Source organism: Hyaena hyaena, unplaced genomic scaffold (assembly GCF_003009895.1).
Source record: "Hyaena hyaena isolate Hyena2069 unplaced genomic scaffold, ASM300989v1 scaffold_676, whole genome shotgun sequence".
NCBI lineage: Eukaryota > Metazoa > Chordata > Mammalia > Carnivora > Hyaenidae > Hyaena > Hyaena hyaena.
In genome coordinates, this window is record NW_024081310.1 from 313897 (window position 1) to 333915 (window position 20019).

Genomic DNA, 20019 nt, shown 5'->3' on the forward strand with positions numbered 1-20019 from the left:
TAATACTCTATAAATCAGTATATAACACTCCATGTATTATTAAGCGCATAGAGAGATAACATTTAAGTACCCTTTTAAGTTGTAAAATGAAATTTTCTGCTATATTTATTTCTAACAAAGTATACTCTTCTCCACTAAAGGATTTTACAGACTGTAAAAATGTCTATTTTCACCAGGCAATAGTGACTATTGTCAAGACTGACACACAGTATGCTTCTGGATAAAAAACACTTATAGCATAACCTAATTTTCTGAGCTTACCTCTGTCAGCTATTCTTTTCATCAACTGATGCTCACCCCATTTAATCAGATATTTAAGGATATCTTGTTCACTTGCCTATAATAAAAAAAAAAATGGTTTCGATTTATTTTAGTGAAATTAGACAAATGGCAAATTTCATTAATGACTATTCCTAGGTCATGATGTACACAACTTAACCACATTTCACTCTACACTGGCTGTTCGAAATGTTCCCTTAAAGCTGTGCTCCACCAACACCAAACACACAAGACCACTTTGCGTTATGTTCTGTCCAGTATCCTACCTCTTGGCTCCAACTAAATTTTTTATTCTTGTTTTCATCATTATCCTATTCCCTTCACCTATTTCAAACATCTTGTTTTTTCTATATGGTCTCTACACAGCTTCCTTAAGTTCTTTCCGGGACAAGGTGGAGATAAACAGATGAAAGTCAGCGCATACAGATACCAAGTGATGACCATCTCCTACAAGAACAGAAAAACAAGCACGACAACCTTTGGCAGAGAGACTGCAATCTGCACACAGTACACCACTGGCTGCTGAAGGACCCTTCACGACAATCTGTGAAATGGCAAGGTGCCCCTCATTTCTTTGTACTTTACTGAAAATCTTAGAGCAAATCTAGGTTTTTACCTTGGAGAGGTATGCAAAGCTTTCTAAACACAATAATCTGAGAGAGATGACAAGTCCTAACTCCCATAATGTACACAGTCTAGATCAGGACAATGAAACGAGGTTAATGAACACGGGTCCTGAATTAATCAAATCCAATTATGACAACATTTGTACTGCAATCAAACCACAGATGCCAAGTGGATTATTTATCTCTTCGCTTAATTTCTGACTAGGATGGAAGCATTTTTATAATTTTTCTAGTACAAATATAAAGAGGGAATTGCTCAATGGATTTATGTTTTTATAACATTAAAACTGTTGTATAGTTTCCGGCATAAAATTCATACAACCAATGCCAAAAAAAATTAAACTTGAACATATGTTACTTGAAAGTATTTTCTGCAATATTTTAAATCCATTGTTAGTTTAAATTACCAATTTAGATTGACATATATATAAGTCAATGACAGGAATTTGCTAAAAGCTACTTCTGACTGAAAACAAATAGTTGAAAACATTATTATATTTTGGCAAGATGCATACACTGAGTTTTTATAAGCATCTGAGTAGATCAGAAATTGATTACTACTCTTACTTATTTTGTGCTTAAGCTACTGTCTACAGTCTAAGTATCTGATACTCCATTAAAACCAATAAACTGTTACAGTGAATTAATGGAAACCAAGAAAATCACTGTTGGGTTATGCTTCTGACCTTGCCTACTGCCTCAACCCCTTTGGTGTAGGTGGGTGGGACCTGGGCTTATTCACAATGCTGAGTCATAGCAGCAGGTGCACTAAGGGCCAGAGAGCCAGAAGGCTTTTCCTGCAAACATCTGAAGAGGGCATCCCTGAATGGGCCAATCACCCTAGATGGGAGAATAGTAGAATACAGATGGTTTTCCTGGTGCACATATAGATGACAGTGAATTGGTGAGGTGTATAAATGATTACCTGTAGGTAGTCAGACTGGATAGCAGTAAGCAGATGATCTTTGCTGAGTTCATAAAAAACATCCGAAGTCATGACCTGGGAAAATTCCTCACAGAGGAAATGTAAAGCTTGTCGGTGCACCCATTTAGAGCCATATGGATGAGAGCTCCACTTGAGGATGGCAATTAAGGTATCTAATGAGATGCTCTCAGCAATGATATCCTCACAGCCTAAAAGAGAAGGCAAATACTTCTTAAGATTAATCGTAAATATTATTTATTGAACATTGGTGTGTTAGATACTATACTTAAAAGTAGCAATAGTAAAAAAGAACAAGGAGAAAAATAAAATTTCATGGAAATCACCAAGACTTGGAGGGATGGGATAATGACAGTAACAATACACTATAACATCTTTAGAAAATCTGCTTTTCAATAGAGACAGATCCACAGAAAAAGGCAGAGAATCCTCACAATTCTTTAAGAAAGTAAGTATCTATGGGCAAATCCAACGATCTGAGTAAGTCACTCTAGTGGAGGAGCACTGGACCAAAGGGAAAAGAAAAGAAGGTAGAAGAAATGATACAGTTAGGGGAAATAGCCAGAGGAAGGGTACAGATGACACCTGACTGCTAAGAGAATCCACACCTGAGAAGACAGGTGGGCTATCTTCCACGAATGAGGAGGACATCTGTTCTTTGCATCATTCTAAAAATGAAAACAAAATTTTTAAAAAACGTGTATTATTGATAGTTTAATCCCTCAGCATAGAGACAATATAATGTAACTTTAAGCTTGTCTGAGATTAATTCTGATAAATTAAAAAGGAGTTTAAGTGAAAAGGACCAGGCTTCTGGAAAAAGTGACTATGACACTGTACTGGTACACTTGAAAGAAGTGAAGATAACTTAATGATAGTCAACTATTTTCCTTAGGAAAAATCATTTCAAAATATCAATACAAAATGTAAGTAAAATCTGAAAGAAAAAGTTTGTGGAAGGGAAAATTGTTGAAGTTGGACAGAAATTCTTTATAACTAAGTTTACTATAAAATCAAAAGGAATCCTGGGGCACCTGGGTGGCTTAGTCGGTTGAGCGTCCGACTTTCACTTAGGTCATGATCTCGCAGTTCGTGGGTTCGAGCCCCGCGTCGGGCTCTGTGCTGACTGCCAGCTCGGAGCCTGGAGCCTGTTTCAGTCTGTGACTCCCTCTCTCTCTGACCCTCCCCTGCTCATGCTGTCTCTCTCTCTCTCTCTCCTAGAAATAAGTAAAATATTAAAAAAAAAATCAAAAGGAATCCTGATAATTTTGGGGGAAAAAAGAAGTGTTTATCACTATCAACAACAAAAACAAGGCTAAAGAGGCTGCTCTCTAATAAGCCCATGGATTTGAAAGATATAGCCAAAAGAAAAGGCATCAATGAACTCCAGAGGCTTGGATAGTTCAACATTATTGTGAAACCATGAAAGGCGAAAATAAAAAGGTAATGACTAGGGTCACCCTTTCCAGGTGATATAAGACCATTAGTAGCCAATACAGAGTGCAAAAAACAATGCTTCATTCCCTTTTCTGATATTGTACCAGATAAGGAGAACATCATAGAGAATCATGTAACCTGATTTCTGAAAAGCATTTAACAATATACTTCTCGATGTCTCCAGAAGACAGGAACTGCTGTCTTCACTGTATGTCTAGCACTTTCTTACCATGGTAGGTGCTAAATAAAAATTTGTTGAGTGTGCAGACGAGTTCTTTGCAGATAAGATGAAGAACTATAGATGGATGACAGAACAGTGGTTAAGGGAACCACTTGGAAGTGGCACTGATTAACACGGGAATGGAGTGCGGATTCTGTTTTCTCGATGTTAATCAAGAACCTGAAGGAAGATGTGGAAAACATGCTTCAAAATCTCCAGGTGACGGAAACCTGGGAAACACAAAGACACACTGGATGACATGATCATAACTGGCTAAACAGACAGGTCAAAATGAGGGTGAAAAAGAACCAGGAAAATTAGAAAGTTCTATATTTCAATGAAAGAAAATCAACTGCATGACAGATGACAGGGGAGAGGTAGCTTAACCACATCCTATGTAAAAATAATACCTGGGTACTTTAGGGGAACGAAGCAAGATGTGATGTGGCTGCTGTAGAGCTGAAGTGATCTCAGGCTTTTAAGATTCAAGCACAGAGTCCTAATCAATGGAATAATGTTGCACTGCCTGACTGTGTGTGGAGTGTTGTGTTTGTTCTGGGCCCTCTGTTTTATTTTATTTTAGCTTTTAAAATTTTTTAATGTTTTTATTTATTTCTGAGAGAGAGAGATAGACAACGTGAGCAGGGGAGGGTCAGAGAGAGAGGGAGACACAGAATCTGAAGCAGGCTCCAGGCTCTGAGCTGTCAGCACAGAGCCCGGTGGGGGGCTCGAACCCACGAACCGTGAGATCATGACCTGAGCTGAAGTCAGGCGCTCAACCGGCTGAGCCACCCAGGCACCCCTGGGCCCTGTGTTTTAGACAGAGCACTGACAAAACACCAGAATTCTCAGAGGAAAGCAAAAGAAAAGTAGAGTCTGAGACCTTCACAGAAGAAAAGCTCCGAGCAACCAAGATTACTTGGCTTATGTAAGAGAAACCTGAGGAGTGACACGGAAGCTATCTTTAAATGTCTGACAGACCTTCATGAGGCAGAGTGACTTCCCAGTTGTTCCAAGGGCAGGTCCAAGATGTGGATGTTAAAAGAAGGGGATTTTGCCTCAACACTAAGAAATTTTTAACAATTCGATTTGCTACCCTCAAAAGAATCAAAGGATCCTTCTAGAAAAATGCAGGGGCAAAGCCTGGCTCATCACGTAAGGGAGAGTGTGAAGAACCCCTACGCTAGATATGGACCTAAGGTCAGATAGCACCCAAGTCACTTCCATCACAAAGATAAAATCATTCTGAGAAAAGCAGTAACAGAGCATCAACAAAACCTAAAGATTAATTTATTTAATTAACACGAGATCCCGATAAGGAACACTGAGACCAGCACAATGAAATATGCATGTAAACAACACCTGAAGACGTGAATATGTGCTAATGAGGAGTGAGAAATACAGAGAAGTTCTAGACAGCTCTCATGATTTTATGGTGAGCCAAATGCCAAGCTGAGGACAGACCTCCCCCCAGCAGCTAGAGGAAGGCTTGTGCCCATCTCCTGCTGTAAACAGGCACTAGACTAGATTTTGGGGAGAACTGGTCAATCTGACAGATGTGCTTGGGAATGAAGGAAGTGAATTAGAGAGAAAGTGGTTACCGAAAAGGATATATCACAATCTCATGAAACCAGGATACTGGCAGAGGTAAAGAAAGAGAATTAATAAAAACATCATATTATTCTTATAACTTCAGAGGTTTTCTAAGAAGTGAGACATGATAGGAAAAAGTGGACTTTGAAATCAAGACATATTGGACTTGAAATCCCACCTCGGCCACGTAGAGGCAAAGTGATTTTGGACAAATCCTTAATCTCTGTGAGTCTAAAATGTTCCATTTGTAAAACTGGAATTTTACTCTAACTCAAGGTTGTTAGGAGATTTAAATGAGACTGTACCTTTGATACTCTTCATTTGTTCATTTGGCAGTACCTACTTGCCAAACACTGAACATACTGCTCTTTTACCACACTTTTCTGGGTGACACCATCTGTCCCCTGTGGCCTTAACTCCCAAAGCGTCCTCATGATTTTCAAGTCTACATGGAGTTCCAACCCAGAGCTCTCTCCTGACTCCTGACTCACCCCTTCAATTTCCCAATGGAGAGTTCTAGGGCTATTCTGCAGACCTCTTAAATGCAAGTCAGTTCGTTTCCTCTGGGAAATCTAGTAATCTCCTTTTTTTATTAAAAAAAATTTTTTTGGGGGCGCCTGGGTGGCTTAGTTGGTTAAGTGTCCGACTTTCGCTTAGGTCATGATCTCACAGTTCGTGGGTTCGAGCCCCACGTCGGGCTCTGTGCTGACTGCCAGCTCAGAGCCTGGAGACTGTTTCGGAGTCTGTGACTCCCTCTCTCTCTGACCCTCCCCTGCTCACGCTGTCTCTCTCTCTCCTAGAAATAAATAAAACATTAAAAAAATTTTTTTTAAAAAATGGAATACATTAAAAAAAATTTTTTTTTAATGTTTTTATTTATTTTTGAGACAGAGCATGAGCAGGGGAGGGACAGAGTGGGGGGAGGGGGGAGGATGTGGATGGACACAGATTCCGAAGCAGGCTCCAGGCTCTGTGCTGTCAGCACAGAGCCCAATGCAGGGCTCAAACCCACAAACCGTTGAGATCATGACCAGAGCTGAAGTTGGACACTTAATTGTCTGGGCCATTCAGGTGCCCCTAGCACCCCCCTTTGTAACCCTTGATTTAGAGAAAGATACCTTTTCCTCCCAGCCACCAAAGCCAGAAATCTTAGTACTATTATTGATTCTGTCTTTAGCCCACATCCACTCACCATCAAATGCTGTTCATTCTATTCTTATTTTAAATCCATCCCTTCCACTGAATCTCTACCACCTCCCCATTTCAGAATCTGATACTTTTCTCCCCGCATCACTGAAATAGCCTCAGAAAGTTCCCATCTTTCTCCCTTCCAATCTGTTCTCCATACTGTTGCCAGATGATCTTTTAAAATGTAAATTAGATTATATATGTAACAAATTATTCAATAGCTTGCAAATAACTTTAAGATAAAATCCAAACTACATATTCTTGATGGTCTGGCCCTTGCCAACTTCTCCAGTTCCATTTCTGCTCATATTCTACATTCCAGTCATACTGCATTCATTACTTGCCATTTCCTAGAGTTCCACCAAACTCTCACCTTCAGGCCTTTGCATATGTTGTTCCATTTTTCTGAAATGCTCTTTTTTTGGTAATTTAAAAAAGTTTGTTTATTTATTTAGAGAGAGCAAATGAGCACGAGGAAAGGACAGAGAGGGAGAGGGAGAATCCCAAGCAAACTCCACATTGTCAGTGCAGAGCCTGACACGGGGACTGATCCCACAAAACATGAGATCATGACCTGAGCCGAAATCAAGAGTCAGACACTTAACTGACTGAGGAACCCAGGCACTCCTGAAATGCTCCTAATTTTCCTTAACTCACCCACATTTTTTAGACTCAGCTTTAATGTTGTCTCTTTCAAAAGACTATCTTGATCTTGTTCCTCAAAGCCTAGGTCATATCTCTCTCTTACCTAAGTGTCCAGGCTAACCTATTTCCTTCTATATAATAGCATTAAATTATTTTATATTTCTGAAATAGTTGTCTGAATCTTCTACCAGACTGAGAACTCCTTTGGGGAAGAGGCCCCACCTTAGTGATTCTACAATGCTTGATATCTAGTAGCTAATCATTAAAAATCAAAAACAGCTAATATTTTTGAAACTTCTTATATGCCATGTCTGTATTTAACTTACTATTATTTGATTTTAGCACTCTTTCTCAAAGAGGGTGGTATTATTATTCCCATTTTACAGATGACACAGATTAATGCACTTGCTTAAAGTAATACATCTAGGAAGAAAAACTTTATTTAAATGTAGCCTTCCCCTCCTGCCTAAAAATTTCTCCCCACTTTTACGTCTCTAAACTTAGGTCTTATATGAATCAATGCTCATCAGAACCTCTTCGCTTTGGAGCACTCCTTTTATGGACAGAAAAGCATCTTATAAATACACCAAACAATGGTGACATTAACTCACAAATGTGAAAGGAAGACAATTAGGCAAAAAACTGGCATGCTGAAAGATATATTTTAAAAAGAGACTTATCTAATATTGTCAAATGTAATATCTGCATATTACAGTAAAGGATTCCAGCTAGCGGTAATCTGCATTTTGTCAAGGTTATCTGTAATGGAATGAAAACATATACATAGGAGCAAGGTGGAAAGGATGTTGGCAGGGAAAGGCCAGCAAGCAAGATGTACAAAGGCTTCAGACAATGCCATTTCCTTGGTAAATTTCAGACCAGTCTTGTTGCTTCAAAAACATAACTAGCACACTCTCAAAGATGGTTGGATTCCTACTGACAAAGTGATACTAACCCAAACCCTATATAACCAATGTATAAATCAGAAGATTCACTTATGTACAGTGCAGGTATTCATTCCTAGTGAGCACAATGCCATATTCTATCTCAGCTCTTCTCAAACTATCTTGGGTCAAGAAATAGTTGTTTTTGCTTTTTTTTTTTTTTAAATATTTTTATTTATTTCTAGGAGAGAGAGAGAGACAGCGTGAGGAGGGGAGGGTCAGAGAGAGAGGGAGTCACAGACTGAAACAGGCTCCAGGCTCTGAGCTGGCAGTCAGCACAGAGCCTGACGCGGGGCGCGAACCCACGAACCGCGAGATCATGACCTAAGCGAAAGTCGGACGCTTAACCGACTAAGCCACCCAGGCGCCCCTGTTTTTGCTTCTTTTTAAATTTCTAATCTGTCATGGACCAATAGTTCAGTAAAGACACCGCTTAAAAACTATGGCAATGTCAAACTGCCGAAGAGTTTCTAAATGTTTACTCTCAATAACTGTACCTACCTCATTATAGACACACTTTGAGGAGCACCACTCTGTCCAGAATCCCTTCCTCTAGGTCAGTTTCACAATATATAAAGATCAGATTTGTTTCCTGCCATTTGGTAATAATTAACTCTCAGAGGAAACTTTTTCTTCCTTTTTTTGTTTCTCTATAGAGTTTACTAACTCCACTTCCTAACTAGAGATAAAATGGTATCTATATTTCTTTCAATTTTTTTTAAATGTTTATCTTTGAGAGAGAGAGAGAGCATGAGAGAGCAAGCGAGCAAGCAAGGGAGGGGCAGAGAGGGAGACACAGAATCCAAAGTAGGCTCCAGGCTCTGAGCTGTCAGTACAGAGCCCGATGCAGGACTCGAACTCACAAACCATGAGATATGACCTGAGTCGTAGTTGGACGCTTTACTGACTGAGCCACCCAGGCACCCTGGTGTCTGTATTTCTTTAAAGACAACTAAATATACAATCAGAACAACTACTTTATCTTTTTAAAACTAGAAACCTAGAGTTTAAGACTTATCCAGAGATGGCAGATTACTGTTCATAATCACCACCACCCATGCCCTCTGATCCCACCCCACCCATGGGAAGAGTATACATCCTGACCCCAAGACTTGGAATTGGCCAGGAGATCTTCTTTTGACCAATGAAAGGTTAATAGATATGATGTGACAGAAAGTTTCAGAAGCACTTTTAGGCCCTGATTTCACCCCCTTGTCTTCCACCACTAACTCTAGGAGAATGAGCAGCAGTGGGAACAGAGCCACCCAGCCCTGCTAAACCACAGTGACAATCAGAAAGACCCTAGCCTCAGCAAACTGAAGTTTGGAAGTTTGTGAGAAACATATGTTCATGTCCTATACCACGGAGATTCCCAAGCTGGTTGTTACACAGCAATGGTTGACCAACATACCATATACCTTTTTGGATGAATTTAGAAGTCTTTACCAGTTTCCTTGTAACAGAAAAAGTCATCTGTAGCCAAGGCATCTAATGGCTCAAGGGTGCCCACGTAGTCTGCTCAGGTAGATTTTCAATGATACGGTCATGAGCTCAGCAGATGAAATATTAAGTCCACTTCCTATGATTTTGCTTTTTTGGCTTGTGTGAAGACTGTATTTTACAGATCAATTGCGTACTTGTTTAATCATTTCTTCTACTCTCTTTTACCAGGATATTTTCTTTCTAATACTTGACATTGGCAAGAATGCCTCCTTCCAAAAATTTGAGCTACATACCATGAATGATCAAGGCAAAGATATAAAGAAATAAATTAATGTGACATTTAATAATACAAATGACTGTTACTGCTGCATGGATCACTTTCTGTTTTAACTATTGACATCCCCCCCTCTCCACCGCGGCTTGTTCCTCTGATAACTAAGACAAGCTTCCATGTTGACAGATTTCCCGAATACTGTCAGGATCTGTCTTTATTGCCACTCTCACACTCTTCATTATCCCTAAGTGCACTCTCATACTTGTGCTTGTTTCACCCGCATGGGTGGAAACCTTTTCATGGGTTCATGTCCATGAGCAGCTTCTAGATTCAGAGTTTCATACTGGGGTTGAATGGGGAGGAAGAAAGCAGGCGAGGGGAAGGAAATGAAGGGAACGTAATGGTGGAGGGCGATTCCAGCTTGCTGTGCTCCCATACAGCTGTACTACAGATAGTATAACACATGGAGAGGAAGGCTGGCCGTAGAGCAGGCATGGTGGCTCCTCAGTGGCATCAGTTAGAAATAGAAATAAGACTTCAAGTGCAAACAGGCTTGAGAAAAAAGTCGCTTCAATTTTTCCAAGTAACCTGCATGGGACTGGTTCCAGTTCCCAAGGAAAGGAATCATGAAGCGAGAGGGAAGGGAGGGCAGTCAAAAGAGTATACAGGTTTGAATTCAGGCAGTTTCATCACTAACTCCTGACTCTCTCCCTTAGCACCCTATGTGGATCATTTCCTCATTCAGAGGATGAAATAATCCCATCAGAGTTGAGGATTATGTTAAATAACAGCAGGGCACCAGTATGTCCGTCAACACTCCCCCTTTTCTAGGCTAGAAATCTTAAATCAGCTGTGCTGACTCCATCTCCCTTGACATATATATAGACCTGGTCGATGTGTCCTACTGATTCTTCCCTCAAGATGCTCTTTGATTAGCCTCTTTATTTTCCATTCCCAAGAACATGATTTCTAAATCCTCAGTACCTCACACATCAAATACTGAAAAGCTTCCTACTGTCTCCCTCCCTCAGTATTCCAATCCATAGTGAGCACACAGCTAAAAGGTGTACCACCAGCACATTATCCCTGCATCTTCTCCATTTTAAAAAGGCAATCGGGATTCCAGAGCCAAGGCAGAAAATGAGAGCAAGACATATAAGGATTCGAAGAAAGTCAGTCTGTGCTGCAGTGGTTTTAACTGCCAGTCCTTGGACTCTGCCATTTGGGAGAGCTGGCTGGCTGAATACTCCTCTCCCACTCCTTAGGAGGAGGACCATGCTGAAGACTTTACAGAGTGCCTTGGAGGGTCCTGGCAAGGCTGAAACCCTGGCACCTCCAGTGGCAACCACCCCAAGGCCACTCTTCTACTGCTCTCCTCCCCGATCTCACTCTCACTGGGCAGTACTCCTATTCGGGGGATTACTTCTCAAACAAGCTACCTGCACGCAAGCCTGTGTTTTAGGCTATTTCGGTGCGGACCGTGGGGGAATGGGAAGAGATACCCATACGTGAAAGGAAGAGAAGTGGCCCTAGAAAACAAGATTCCTGAATGAGACGGAACTAGATCAGTCACTGAACAAATGGCAAGAAGGACCCCCACTCCTAGTGGTAAGGGGGTGGTGGTGACCCCTACACGCAGCAGCATGCCAACACTACAGTTTTTTACTAAGTGAGGTGTCTGTTAGGTAGGAGTGGTGGCATTTGAATGGAATGGAACATCAGGAACTATGAGGACCTGAAATTGGGTGGCTTTAGCTAAATGGTTTCAAAGGCAGGAAAAAAGGAAACAACTGGCTCACGTTAGCCACCTCTCAATCTAGGCATCCTGTCAAAGTCGGAAGACTTCTAGGTCAGTGTTTTAAGAAACCCTTATTTCCTGCAGCTGCAGAACAGACTGCCAAAACTCAGGCTCCGGATTTAATTTAAAGATATCAGACTCACAAAGACTTGAATGCAAATCTTAACAAATCTAAGATAAAATCTGGGTCCTAATAGAAACAACTGGTGACAGCAATCCGGAATGTGTATATTTGGGTGGATGAGTGAGGAACGTCAAACCCCAAGATTTGTCTGCACTTTCCGGCTCGGGAGAAAGAGCGCTCCCCTAACTCCTTGTAGAGGACGGCAGCCTCCACCGTCAGGAGGCCCCGCAGGCGCCTGCAACGACCACGCTTGTCCTCTTCAAGGTCTGCCTCTGCCTCCTCTCACTAGCTCCGAACCCGTAATCGGGATCTGATCCCTCATGATCACAGTCCGAGCAAGAAAATACAGGTTCTGTTATGGAAGGAAAGAGTGTATTCTTTCTCCCAAGAATGGCAAGATCCAGCGATATGGACTGGCAGTGTCTCGAGGATCGCTCGTGGGAGCAGATCTTGAGAGTGCTGGACCGGGGTGCTAGGTCTGGGGCCATCCAAACAGGTGCAGGAAGGTACTGGTCTGAAATTCAAGGGATTCACCAGGACGTCCTTTGTTGTTTCTCTGCCCAGTGACAACAGAGACTGGGAAACTGTAGCAGCCATGGATAAAGCAACTAAGAGCTCAGAGACCTCTGGGATCAAAGTCTGGGTCACCCCACTTGGCAGGCCGCCCAGACCTGCTGAAATATTAGCAAAGGATAATGCAAATCTAGGCTGGGTGACAGAAGAGGGAGACTGTGCTAATTTGTAACGTTTCAACTTGCTTAAGCATAAACTGATTCCCCCCATCTCCATTCCTATATGGTTCCAAGCAAAGTTGGTCAAAAGAGAAATGTGTGAGATCTGGAAGGCAGAAGCAGCAGTCATCCCTCTCTACAAGTCAACATCACTGGGTGTGGTGACAGGCAGACACAGTGGTGCCCCTGGGTTCTAGCTTTTTCTTGCTCTCCTCTGCTCCAAGTCCAGTTCTCCCTCCCAGCTGCAGCCCTGGTGACTACACTAGCTCCAGGCCACCACCAGATGCTTGACAGAAGAGCCCCAAACAAAACAGCCACTCTCCACAGGCTCCCCTCCCTTGTGCGGCCTCAGGGCAGTGGCTCAGTGTGCTGGGCCTCTCAGGCGGACCTGCCATTAGCTGCTCTGCATTCTATTTTCCTCCGTGTCACATCCTCCCTTCCCCGGCTTTCCATAAGTCAGAGCTGCTCAGCTTCCCTAATTGAACTCTTGAGTGATATGGTTTTGAGGAGAATATCAATTATAGCCTCCAGCCTGCTGCAGCAGCTGGGACTGTGGCTAATTGCACCATCTTTCCGGAATTGAGCCTTCTGTAGAGGTGTGGCTGATGATTACCTTGAAGGCTCTGTGATGAATTGGATCTAAATTACTGTTAAGTTAAATCACAGCTTAAACCATTTTGACATGTGAAAATAACATACGATTAAATAATGTATTAGTTTTCTATTACTGTGTAACAAATTACCACAAACTCTGCAGGTTAAAACAACAAATCATCTCATATTTTCTGTGGGTCAAGAATCTGGCACAGGTCACTTGGGCCCTCAGTCAGGGTTTCAGAAGGCTGCAGTCAGATGTCAACCGGGCTTGCATTCTCATCCGAAGAACTGGGGAAGTTCTGGGGAAGAATTGGCTTCCAAGCCCATTCAGGTTGTTGACAGAAAGCATCTCCTTGTGGCCATATGACTAAAGGCCCAGCTTCCTGCTATTGGCTGGGGGGTCTCACACTCAGCTGGCTGAGGCTGCCTGAACTTCTTGCCATGAGGTCTGCTCAACAGGCCATCTCACAACACAGTGGCTTACTTCTTCACAGCCAGCAGGGGAAAAAGTCTCCAGTGTATATCAACTGTTAAGACAGAGTCTTCTCAAATGTGACAAAATCATGGGAATGACACCTCATCTTTGCCATATTGTACTGGCTAGAAACAAAATGTGTGCTGCGCTCACAATTAAAGAGGAGGGGACCCCATGAAGGGTATAAATACTAGAAGATGAAGGTCATTAGGGGCCACCTTAGAGTCTACTTGTCATAGTAAGTTTATGACCATTTTGGTAACATTGCCTCTGACATACTGGACACTCCTCATCATTTTAGTCTGTCCTGAGTGCTCCTTTCTTTATGACCTACTGAAGTTATCTTTTCTCAGAACATGTCTAACTTTCCACTTCTCTGAAGAGGGTTAAAAAAACCTGCAATCAATATTTTAGGTAAAGGTACATTATAATTTGGCCAAAAAAAAAAAAAAAAAAAAAAAAAAAAAAAAAAGGANAAAAAAAAAAAAAAAAAAAATAAAAGGATAATTGACAAGGGAGCCAAGAACACACTAGGGGGAAAGGTTAGTTTCTTCAAAAAATGATACTGGAAAACCCGGACATCTACATGCAAAAGAATGAAATTGGACCCTATCTTACACCACTCACAAAAACTATCTGAAATAGATTAAGGACTTAAATGTAAGACCTGAAACAATGAAGCTCCTAGAAGAAAGCATAGGAATAAAGCTCCTTGATGGGGTCTTGGTAATGATTTTTGGGATATGAGACCTAAAGCACAAACAACAAAATGAAAATAAACAAGTGGGACTACATAAACTAAAAAGCTTCTGCACAGCAAAGGAAACAATCAACAAAATCAAAAGGCAACTTACAGAATGAGAGAAAATATTTGCAAACCACGTATGATAGGTGGTTAACATCCAAAATGTATAAGAACTCCTACACCTCAAGAGCAAACAATCAGATTAAAAACCTGGGCAGAGGACTTGAACAGACATTTTTCCAAAGAAGACACATGAATGGCCAAAAAGCACATGAAAAGATGCTCAACATCGCTCATCATCAGGGAAATGCAAATCAAAACCACAGGATATCACCTCACGCCTGTCAGAACGGCTATTATCAAAAAAACAGGAGGCAAGGATGTGGAGACCCTGGTGCCCCGTTGGTGGAAATCTAATTTGGCATAGCCACTACCCAGAACAGTATGAAGGTTCCTCAAAAAATAAAAACAGAACCACCATATGAGTCAGCAACCCACTTCTAGGTACGTATCTGAGGATGATGAAATCACTATCACGAAGACATATCTGCACTCGCACGTTCTCTACAGCATTATTCACAACAGTCAAGATGTGGAAACAAATGGATAAAAAAATGTGGTGTGTCTCTCTCTCTATATATAATGGACTATTATTCAGCTACAAAAAAGGAAAACCTGCCATATGCCAAGGACATGGATGAACCCCGAGAGCATCATATTAAGTGAAATCAGTCAGACGGAGAATGACAAATACTGTATGACCTCACTTACATGTGGAATCTAACGACATCGAACTCACAGAAATACAGAATAGAATGGTGGTTTCCAAAGGCTGAGCAGTGGAGGAAATGGAGAGATGTATATCAAAGGGTACAAACTTTCAGCTACAAGATAAATAAGGTCCAGAGATCTAATGGGCAGCATGGTGACTACAGTTAATATTGTATTGCATCCCTGAAAGTTGCTTTGAGAGTACAGCTTTAGTGTCGTGACCATAATAAGAAAATGTTAACTATGTGAGGTAAAGGGTGCATAGATCAATTTACTGAGGCAAACATTTCACAACATTCACATGTATCAAATCATTACACTGCGTACCTTAAACTTAACACAAAGCTATATATGAATTATGTCTCAAAGCTAGCGAGAAAAAAAAAAAAAAGAAATTTAGAGTAAAATCTATTTTCACTACAAAGAAAAAAGATGAAAAGTAAGTTGAGTTTTTCTGGGTTTTATTTCTCATATCCTTGTGGCTATATTCTCATAACATTGTGGTTAATGTTCAGAATCTGGGTGTTCCTGTTGGGTAGATATTAAAAATACCCTTGGGACTCCTGGATGGCTCTGCTGGTTGAGTGTCCTACTCTTGGTTTCAGCTCAGGTCATGATCTCAAGCCCCGCACCAGGCTCTGCACTAAGCTTGGGGCCTGCTTGGGATTCTCTCTCTCCTCCTCTCCCTGTCTCTCTCCTGTTCTTCCTCTAAAAAAAAAGAATAAATAAAAATTACCCTCTATACTTAACATAGAGGCAGAATCTAAGTTTTTGCCCCTTTTAATAGTCTCACAAGTTCCTTGCAATACCTAAATGCCAGAGGCCATTAGTAATATTATAGATCTATTCCAAATACCTTTTCATCTTTCCTTTCAAAGATAGGTACTGAGATTATCTCTGGATTGTCTACCTCGACAGCCAGATACGCAACAAACTGGTAATACTGGCTGCCTCTGTAAAGGGGAACTCAGCAGGGGGGAACAGAAAGTTGGGAGAACAGGAGACTCTTCGCTGAGTACTCTTTGTGCCTTTCGACTTTTGTTCCATTTGAATAATTTATCTATTCAAAAAAATCAAAGCAAAACCAAACAAAAACCATCAGGCTATGGAAGTTGCCAGGAGTTCTTTCCCTCAGTGCCAATATAAAATCAATCACTGACCACAAAACCCAAGCAAATATTGGAAAGGAAATGAGAAGAAGGTTCTCTGCTTTGAGAACATTACTCCCTTCTGATGGGAAAGAGGCAATCACTGAGATTCATGCTGCTTGTGTGTGAAAATGTACCCTGAGTGCTTGTATTCTTTATTCAGATAGCTTTTCCCAAGCTGTGTGAAAAGAAAGAATAGACAGAGGAAGATAGGAAAGAAGTTACTGCAGTAACTTGGTAAAGAAGGGAGGAGGCTAAAGCACACAATTATAAAAGATTAAAGATTTCTCTAAGACATGAAAGGAAAAAGACAAGACAAAGAACTCTTAAGATACTTACTTGGATATATCTATTTATATTGCTTTAATGTTTACTTTAAAACTTAATGTTTAACATGCTATTTTTAATAGGCTTAAGGGTTTTTTGGGGTAAGTGAAAACAGCACGATGAAAGGGAAAAGCATTCGCAGGGATGTCAGTTCTGTAAATATAGGCACCCTATATAATATGTAAGCCTTTGCTATATTACAATGCAGAGGAATCTAATTCTGGAACCTACAGGATGCCCGATCTTCTTGAAATTGAATACATATTGTAACGTGCAGGCATCTTACTAGAAGAGAGATGCAAGATACACCGTTAGAGTCAGACTGACCAATGACCCAATCCCAATTCCCTTTAACTGTGTGATGTGTGAAGTTTTTCTTGTTTCCTCGCCTGAAAAAAGCTCCCTAATCTTCAAAATCTACCTCATTGGGTTATTTTCAGGATTAAATAAGCTGCAACTCTTATAATTAAGTTTCCTTACACATTATTATCCTGGCATATTTTAATTCAGAAGCAAGCATGGGAACCTGTGGGGAGCAGGGAAGGAGAAGACAGCAGAGTCTGAGGGGGCAGAGCAAGTCAAAGATCATAAAGGGAACAGAAATGCTGACAGCCCAAAAGTACTGTGCACTTTCCACTCACATGTCATTAAAATGTTAAAGACAATTTAATAGTCTCAGTATGTGAAACTCAGAGGTTCACATCCTTTGAACTAAAAACAAAAAATACCCATTTACATCTATACTTTGTTTACTATCCTTAAACCATTTTCCCACTGTGGCAAAACAGTAAGTTAGTATCCTTAATTCCATTATAATAATAAAAAAAATTCAATGCTTTTGGGGGTAGAACCATGTTATGATTTTCAGAAAACTTTGTGATATTTACTGATTAGTTATCTCTTCATATGAGTGTGCACTCCCTTCAAAACTAGGTACCTCACTGATGATTTCTTCTCATGGAGACCTCTTCCCCAGTGACGGGAAAGATTAGCTCTGCAACTGGAAAAACCAGGATTCAAATTTTGGCCAGAACATTTTCTAGCTGTAAACCCAGGTTAACCACACTTACAAGTGTCAGTTTACCTGTAAAGTAGAGATAATACCTACCATAGAAGAAAATGTAAGTTAAGAGCTTAGCAAAAAATAGGTGCTCAAAAATTCTACTAAATAAATGAATATAGTAAGAAACTTTTAGCAATTCTTGATGTGTAATTTATAGATTGTTATTTGTTCATGTATTATCCCCCCCCCCACTATTTCTGGATCATTTATTTTTTTAAATTTTTAAAAATGTTTTATTTATTTCTGAGAGAGAGAGAGACAGAGAGAGAGGCAGCGTGAGCAGGGGAGGGTCAGCGAGAAAGGGAGACATAGAATCGGAAGCAGGCTCCAGGCTCTGAGCTGGCTGTCAGCACAGAGCCCGACGCAGGGCTCAAACCCACGAACCCCAAGATCATGACCCGAGCCGGAGTCGGATGCTTAGCTGACTGAGCCACCCAAGCAACCCAATTTCTGGAACATCTCTTAAGGTGTCTGCATGCTGCTTATGGTCTCAACCACAGAGGTCTTTCAGAAAATGCATGTAATCCCAGGTCATATGACTTGCTATGTTCAGGATAAAGCCAAGTTCTTTATTATACAGCCCTACTTGCCTCTGTTGCCTCATTTCTCACCACACCACTCTCATCTCTGCAACCTCTATTTCAACCCAAAGTGCCTTGCTCTCATTTATCTCTGGGCCTTTCTACCTGCTTTCCTTCTGCCTAACCTTTATCTGCAACTTTATTTACTTAACTCCCATTCATTCTCCAGGTCTCCCTTCTCTAAATCCCTAGACTGAGGTCCGGGGCTCTTCTTCCTGCGTGCTCCCTTCCATTCAGTGCTTTGCTCTACTTGAGCACTTACACAGGTTCGGTACTCACCACTAGACTCATTACTTCAACCTCAGGGTCTGGCATACAAGAAGTTTGCTAAATGAATAAAGTATAGAAGTCATAGTGCTAATTCTATACCAAGGTCTATTTGAATTGACATGTTATTTTCTTCCTTCTCTTCCATAATGTCCCATTTTCACCTATATGTGCTGAAAACTCAGGCTGCTGCTATTCTCTCAGGATTATAGACCTATTATGATGATCAGATTTACAGCACTGCATTCATCCACTTCTATTTAGCTTAGTGTCTCTAAAAATTTGACATCAAAATTTAGTTTAGAAGTGGGGCTCATAACACAGAAGACTTTAGATACTTTATATTTTTACTGCTTACACTTATAAACAAAAACTATCAATGTAGAAGTTAAGATAATGCATTAGAATAACAAAAACTATTTAATTTCAGTTTAGTTTAGAAAAATTTCTAAACTGCTCATAGTTAGACACGGCTCAAATATCAACAGGTTTAGAGAACCAGTGTGATACCTAGGTATCTTCTATAAGTATTTTAGTGAATCAGTGACACAATTCAGCATTGGTTCTTTAATGTAAGTTTCCATCAGGAGGAAACAGACTGACAGTGGAAACAGTATTAAAATCAACCCATTTTGGAAAAGGCCTAACTCTAGTATGGGTGAAAAGGAATACGGTTAGAAACAAATGTGTAGGTGTGTAAACTGTGTTTGGGGTTTTGGCACAACTTTTAGATGTGTGGATATTTTACCTTCAAATGCCATGACATGTAAAGCACATATCAGAAGTATTACAGACATATTGATGCTAAGTATGAGATGTACAAAAATGTTATAGTGAAGACTACCAAAACACAGCTCAGAGTCTTTCTATAAATCAAAGTCATTCCCTTCGTGGAGACATAGTGTGGCCAGCCCATGTTAATTTATAATAGAAACTGGTATTTCTTTTGATCTAAATATATGAAAAAATAGTTGGAGGCATGAACTTTCTGGTCAGTTATATATACTACAAACTAAGATTCAGTCTTTCCAAGACACTTATAAAAAGGCACTATTTGTTAGCAGTGTTTTTCACTGGGAAGTGAGGTTGAAGGGTTCTTAAACACTTTTTGTATTATCTATATTATCTGAATATCCAAACATCAGTACATCTCTTATATTTTTATTTTATATTTATTTTATTTTTTGAGAGGCACACATGCATGTGTGTGCATGGCAGAGGGAGAGAATGAATTATTATTTTTTTTAAGTTTATTTATTTGAGACAGAGGGAGAGAATCCCAAGCAGGCTCCGTAAGCGCAGAGCCTGATGTGGGGCTCAATCCCACAAACTAAGATCATGACCTGAGCCAAAATCAAGTTGGACACTCAATGGACTGAGCCATCCAGATGTCCCAATTCTACATTTTTAGAATAAAAAAAAATACATTAACATAAAGTAACTCTACGTGTACTGACACAGTTTTTCCAAACCTTAAGTGTGAAAATGGCAAGACAGTAATACGTATAGTGTGGTGCTATTTAAACTACAACAAAACAAGATATGCATGTGAAATAGAAACACACATTCACATATCTATAAAGTAGATTTGATAAGTAGAAGTGGCCCTGGGGAAGAAACAACATATTTGATCCCACATCTCTACAATGGGAACAAGGATGGTAGCTACCATGCAGGTTATGATAAAGATTAAGTGAGGTATTCCACACAGTAATAGCTAAATTGTATCTTATTTACATAATAGTGGAGAACAAAATAAGACTTTGGTAAGACTTTATTTGAAATTTAACTTAAAACTGA

General features: G+C 40.3%; 1 protein-coding gene across 1 annotated transcript in view; it reads right to left on the reverse strand.

Annotated features, from left to right (window-relative positions):
- Positions 1-20019, reverse strand: part of BTBD7 (BTB domain containing 7) — a 55405-nt gene that overhangs the window by 22906 nt on the left and 12480 nt on the right. The window contains exons 3-4 of the mRNA XM_039217295.1: positions 1831-2039; positions 262-337 (exon numbers count right to left, since the gene is read on the reverse strand). Coding sequence (XP_039073226.1) covers positions 262-337; positions 1831-2039 — 285 coding nt within the window. The remainder of the gene's footprint in view (positions 1-261; positions 338-1830; positions 2040-20019) is intronic.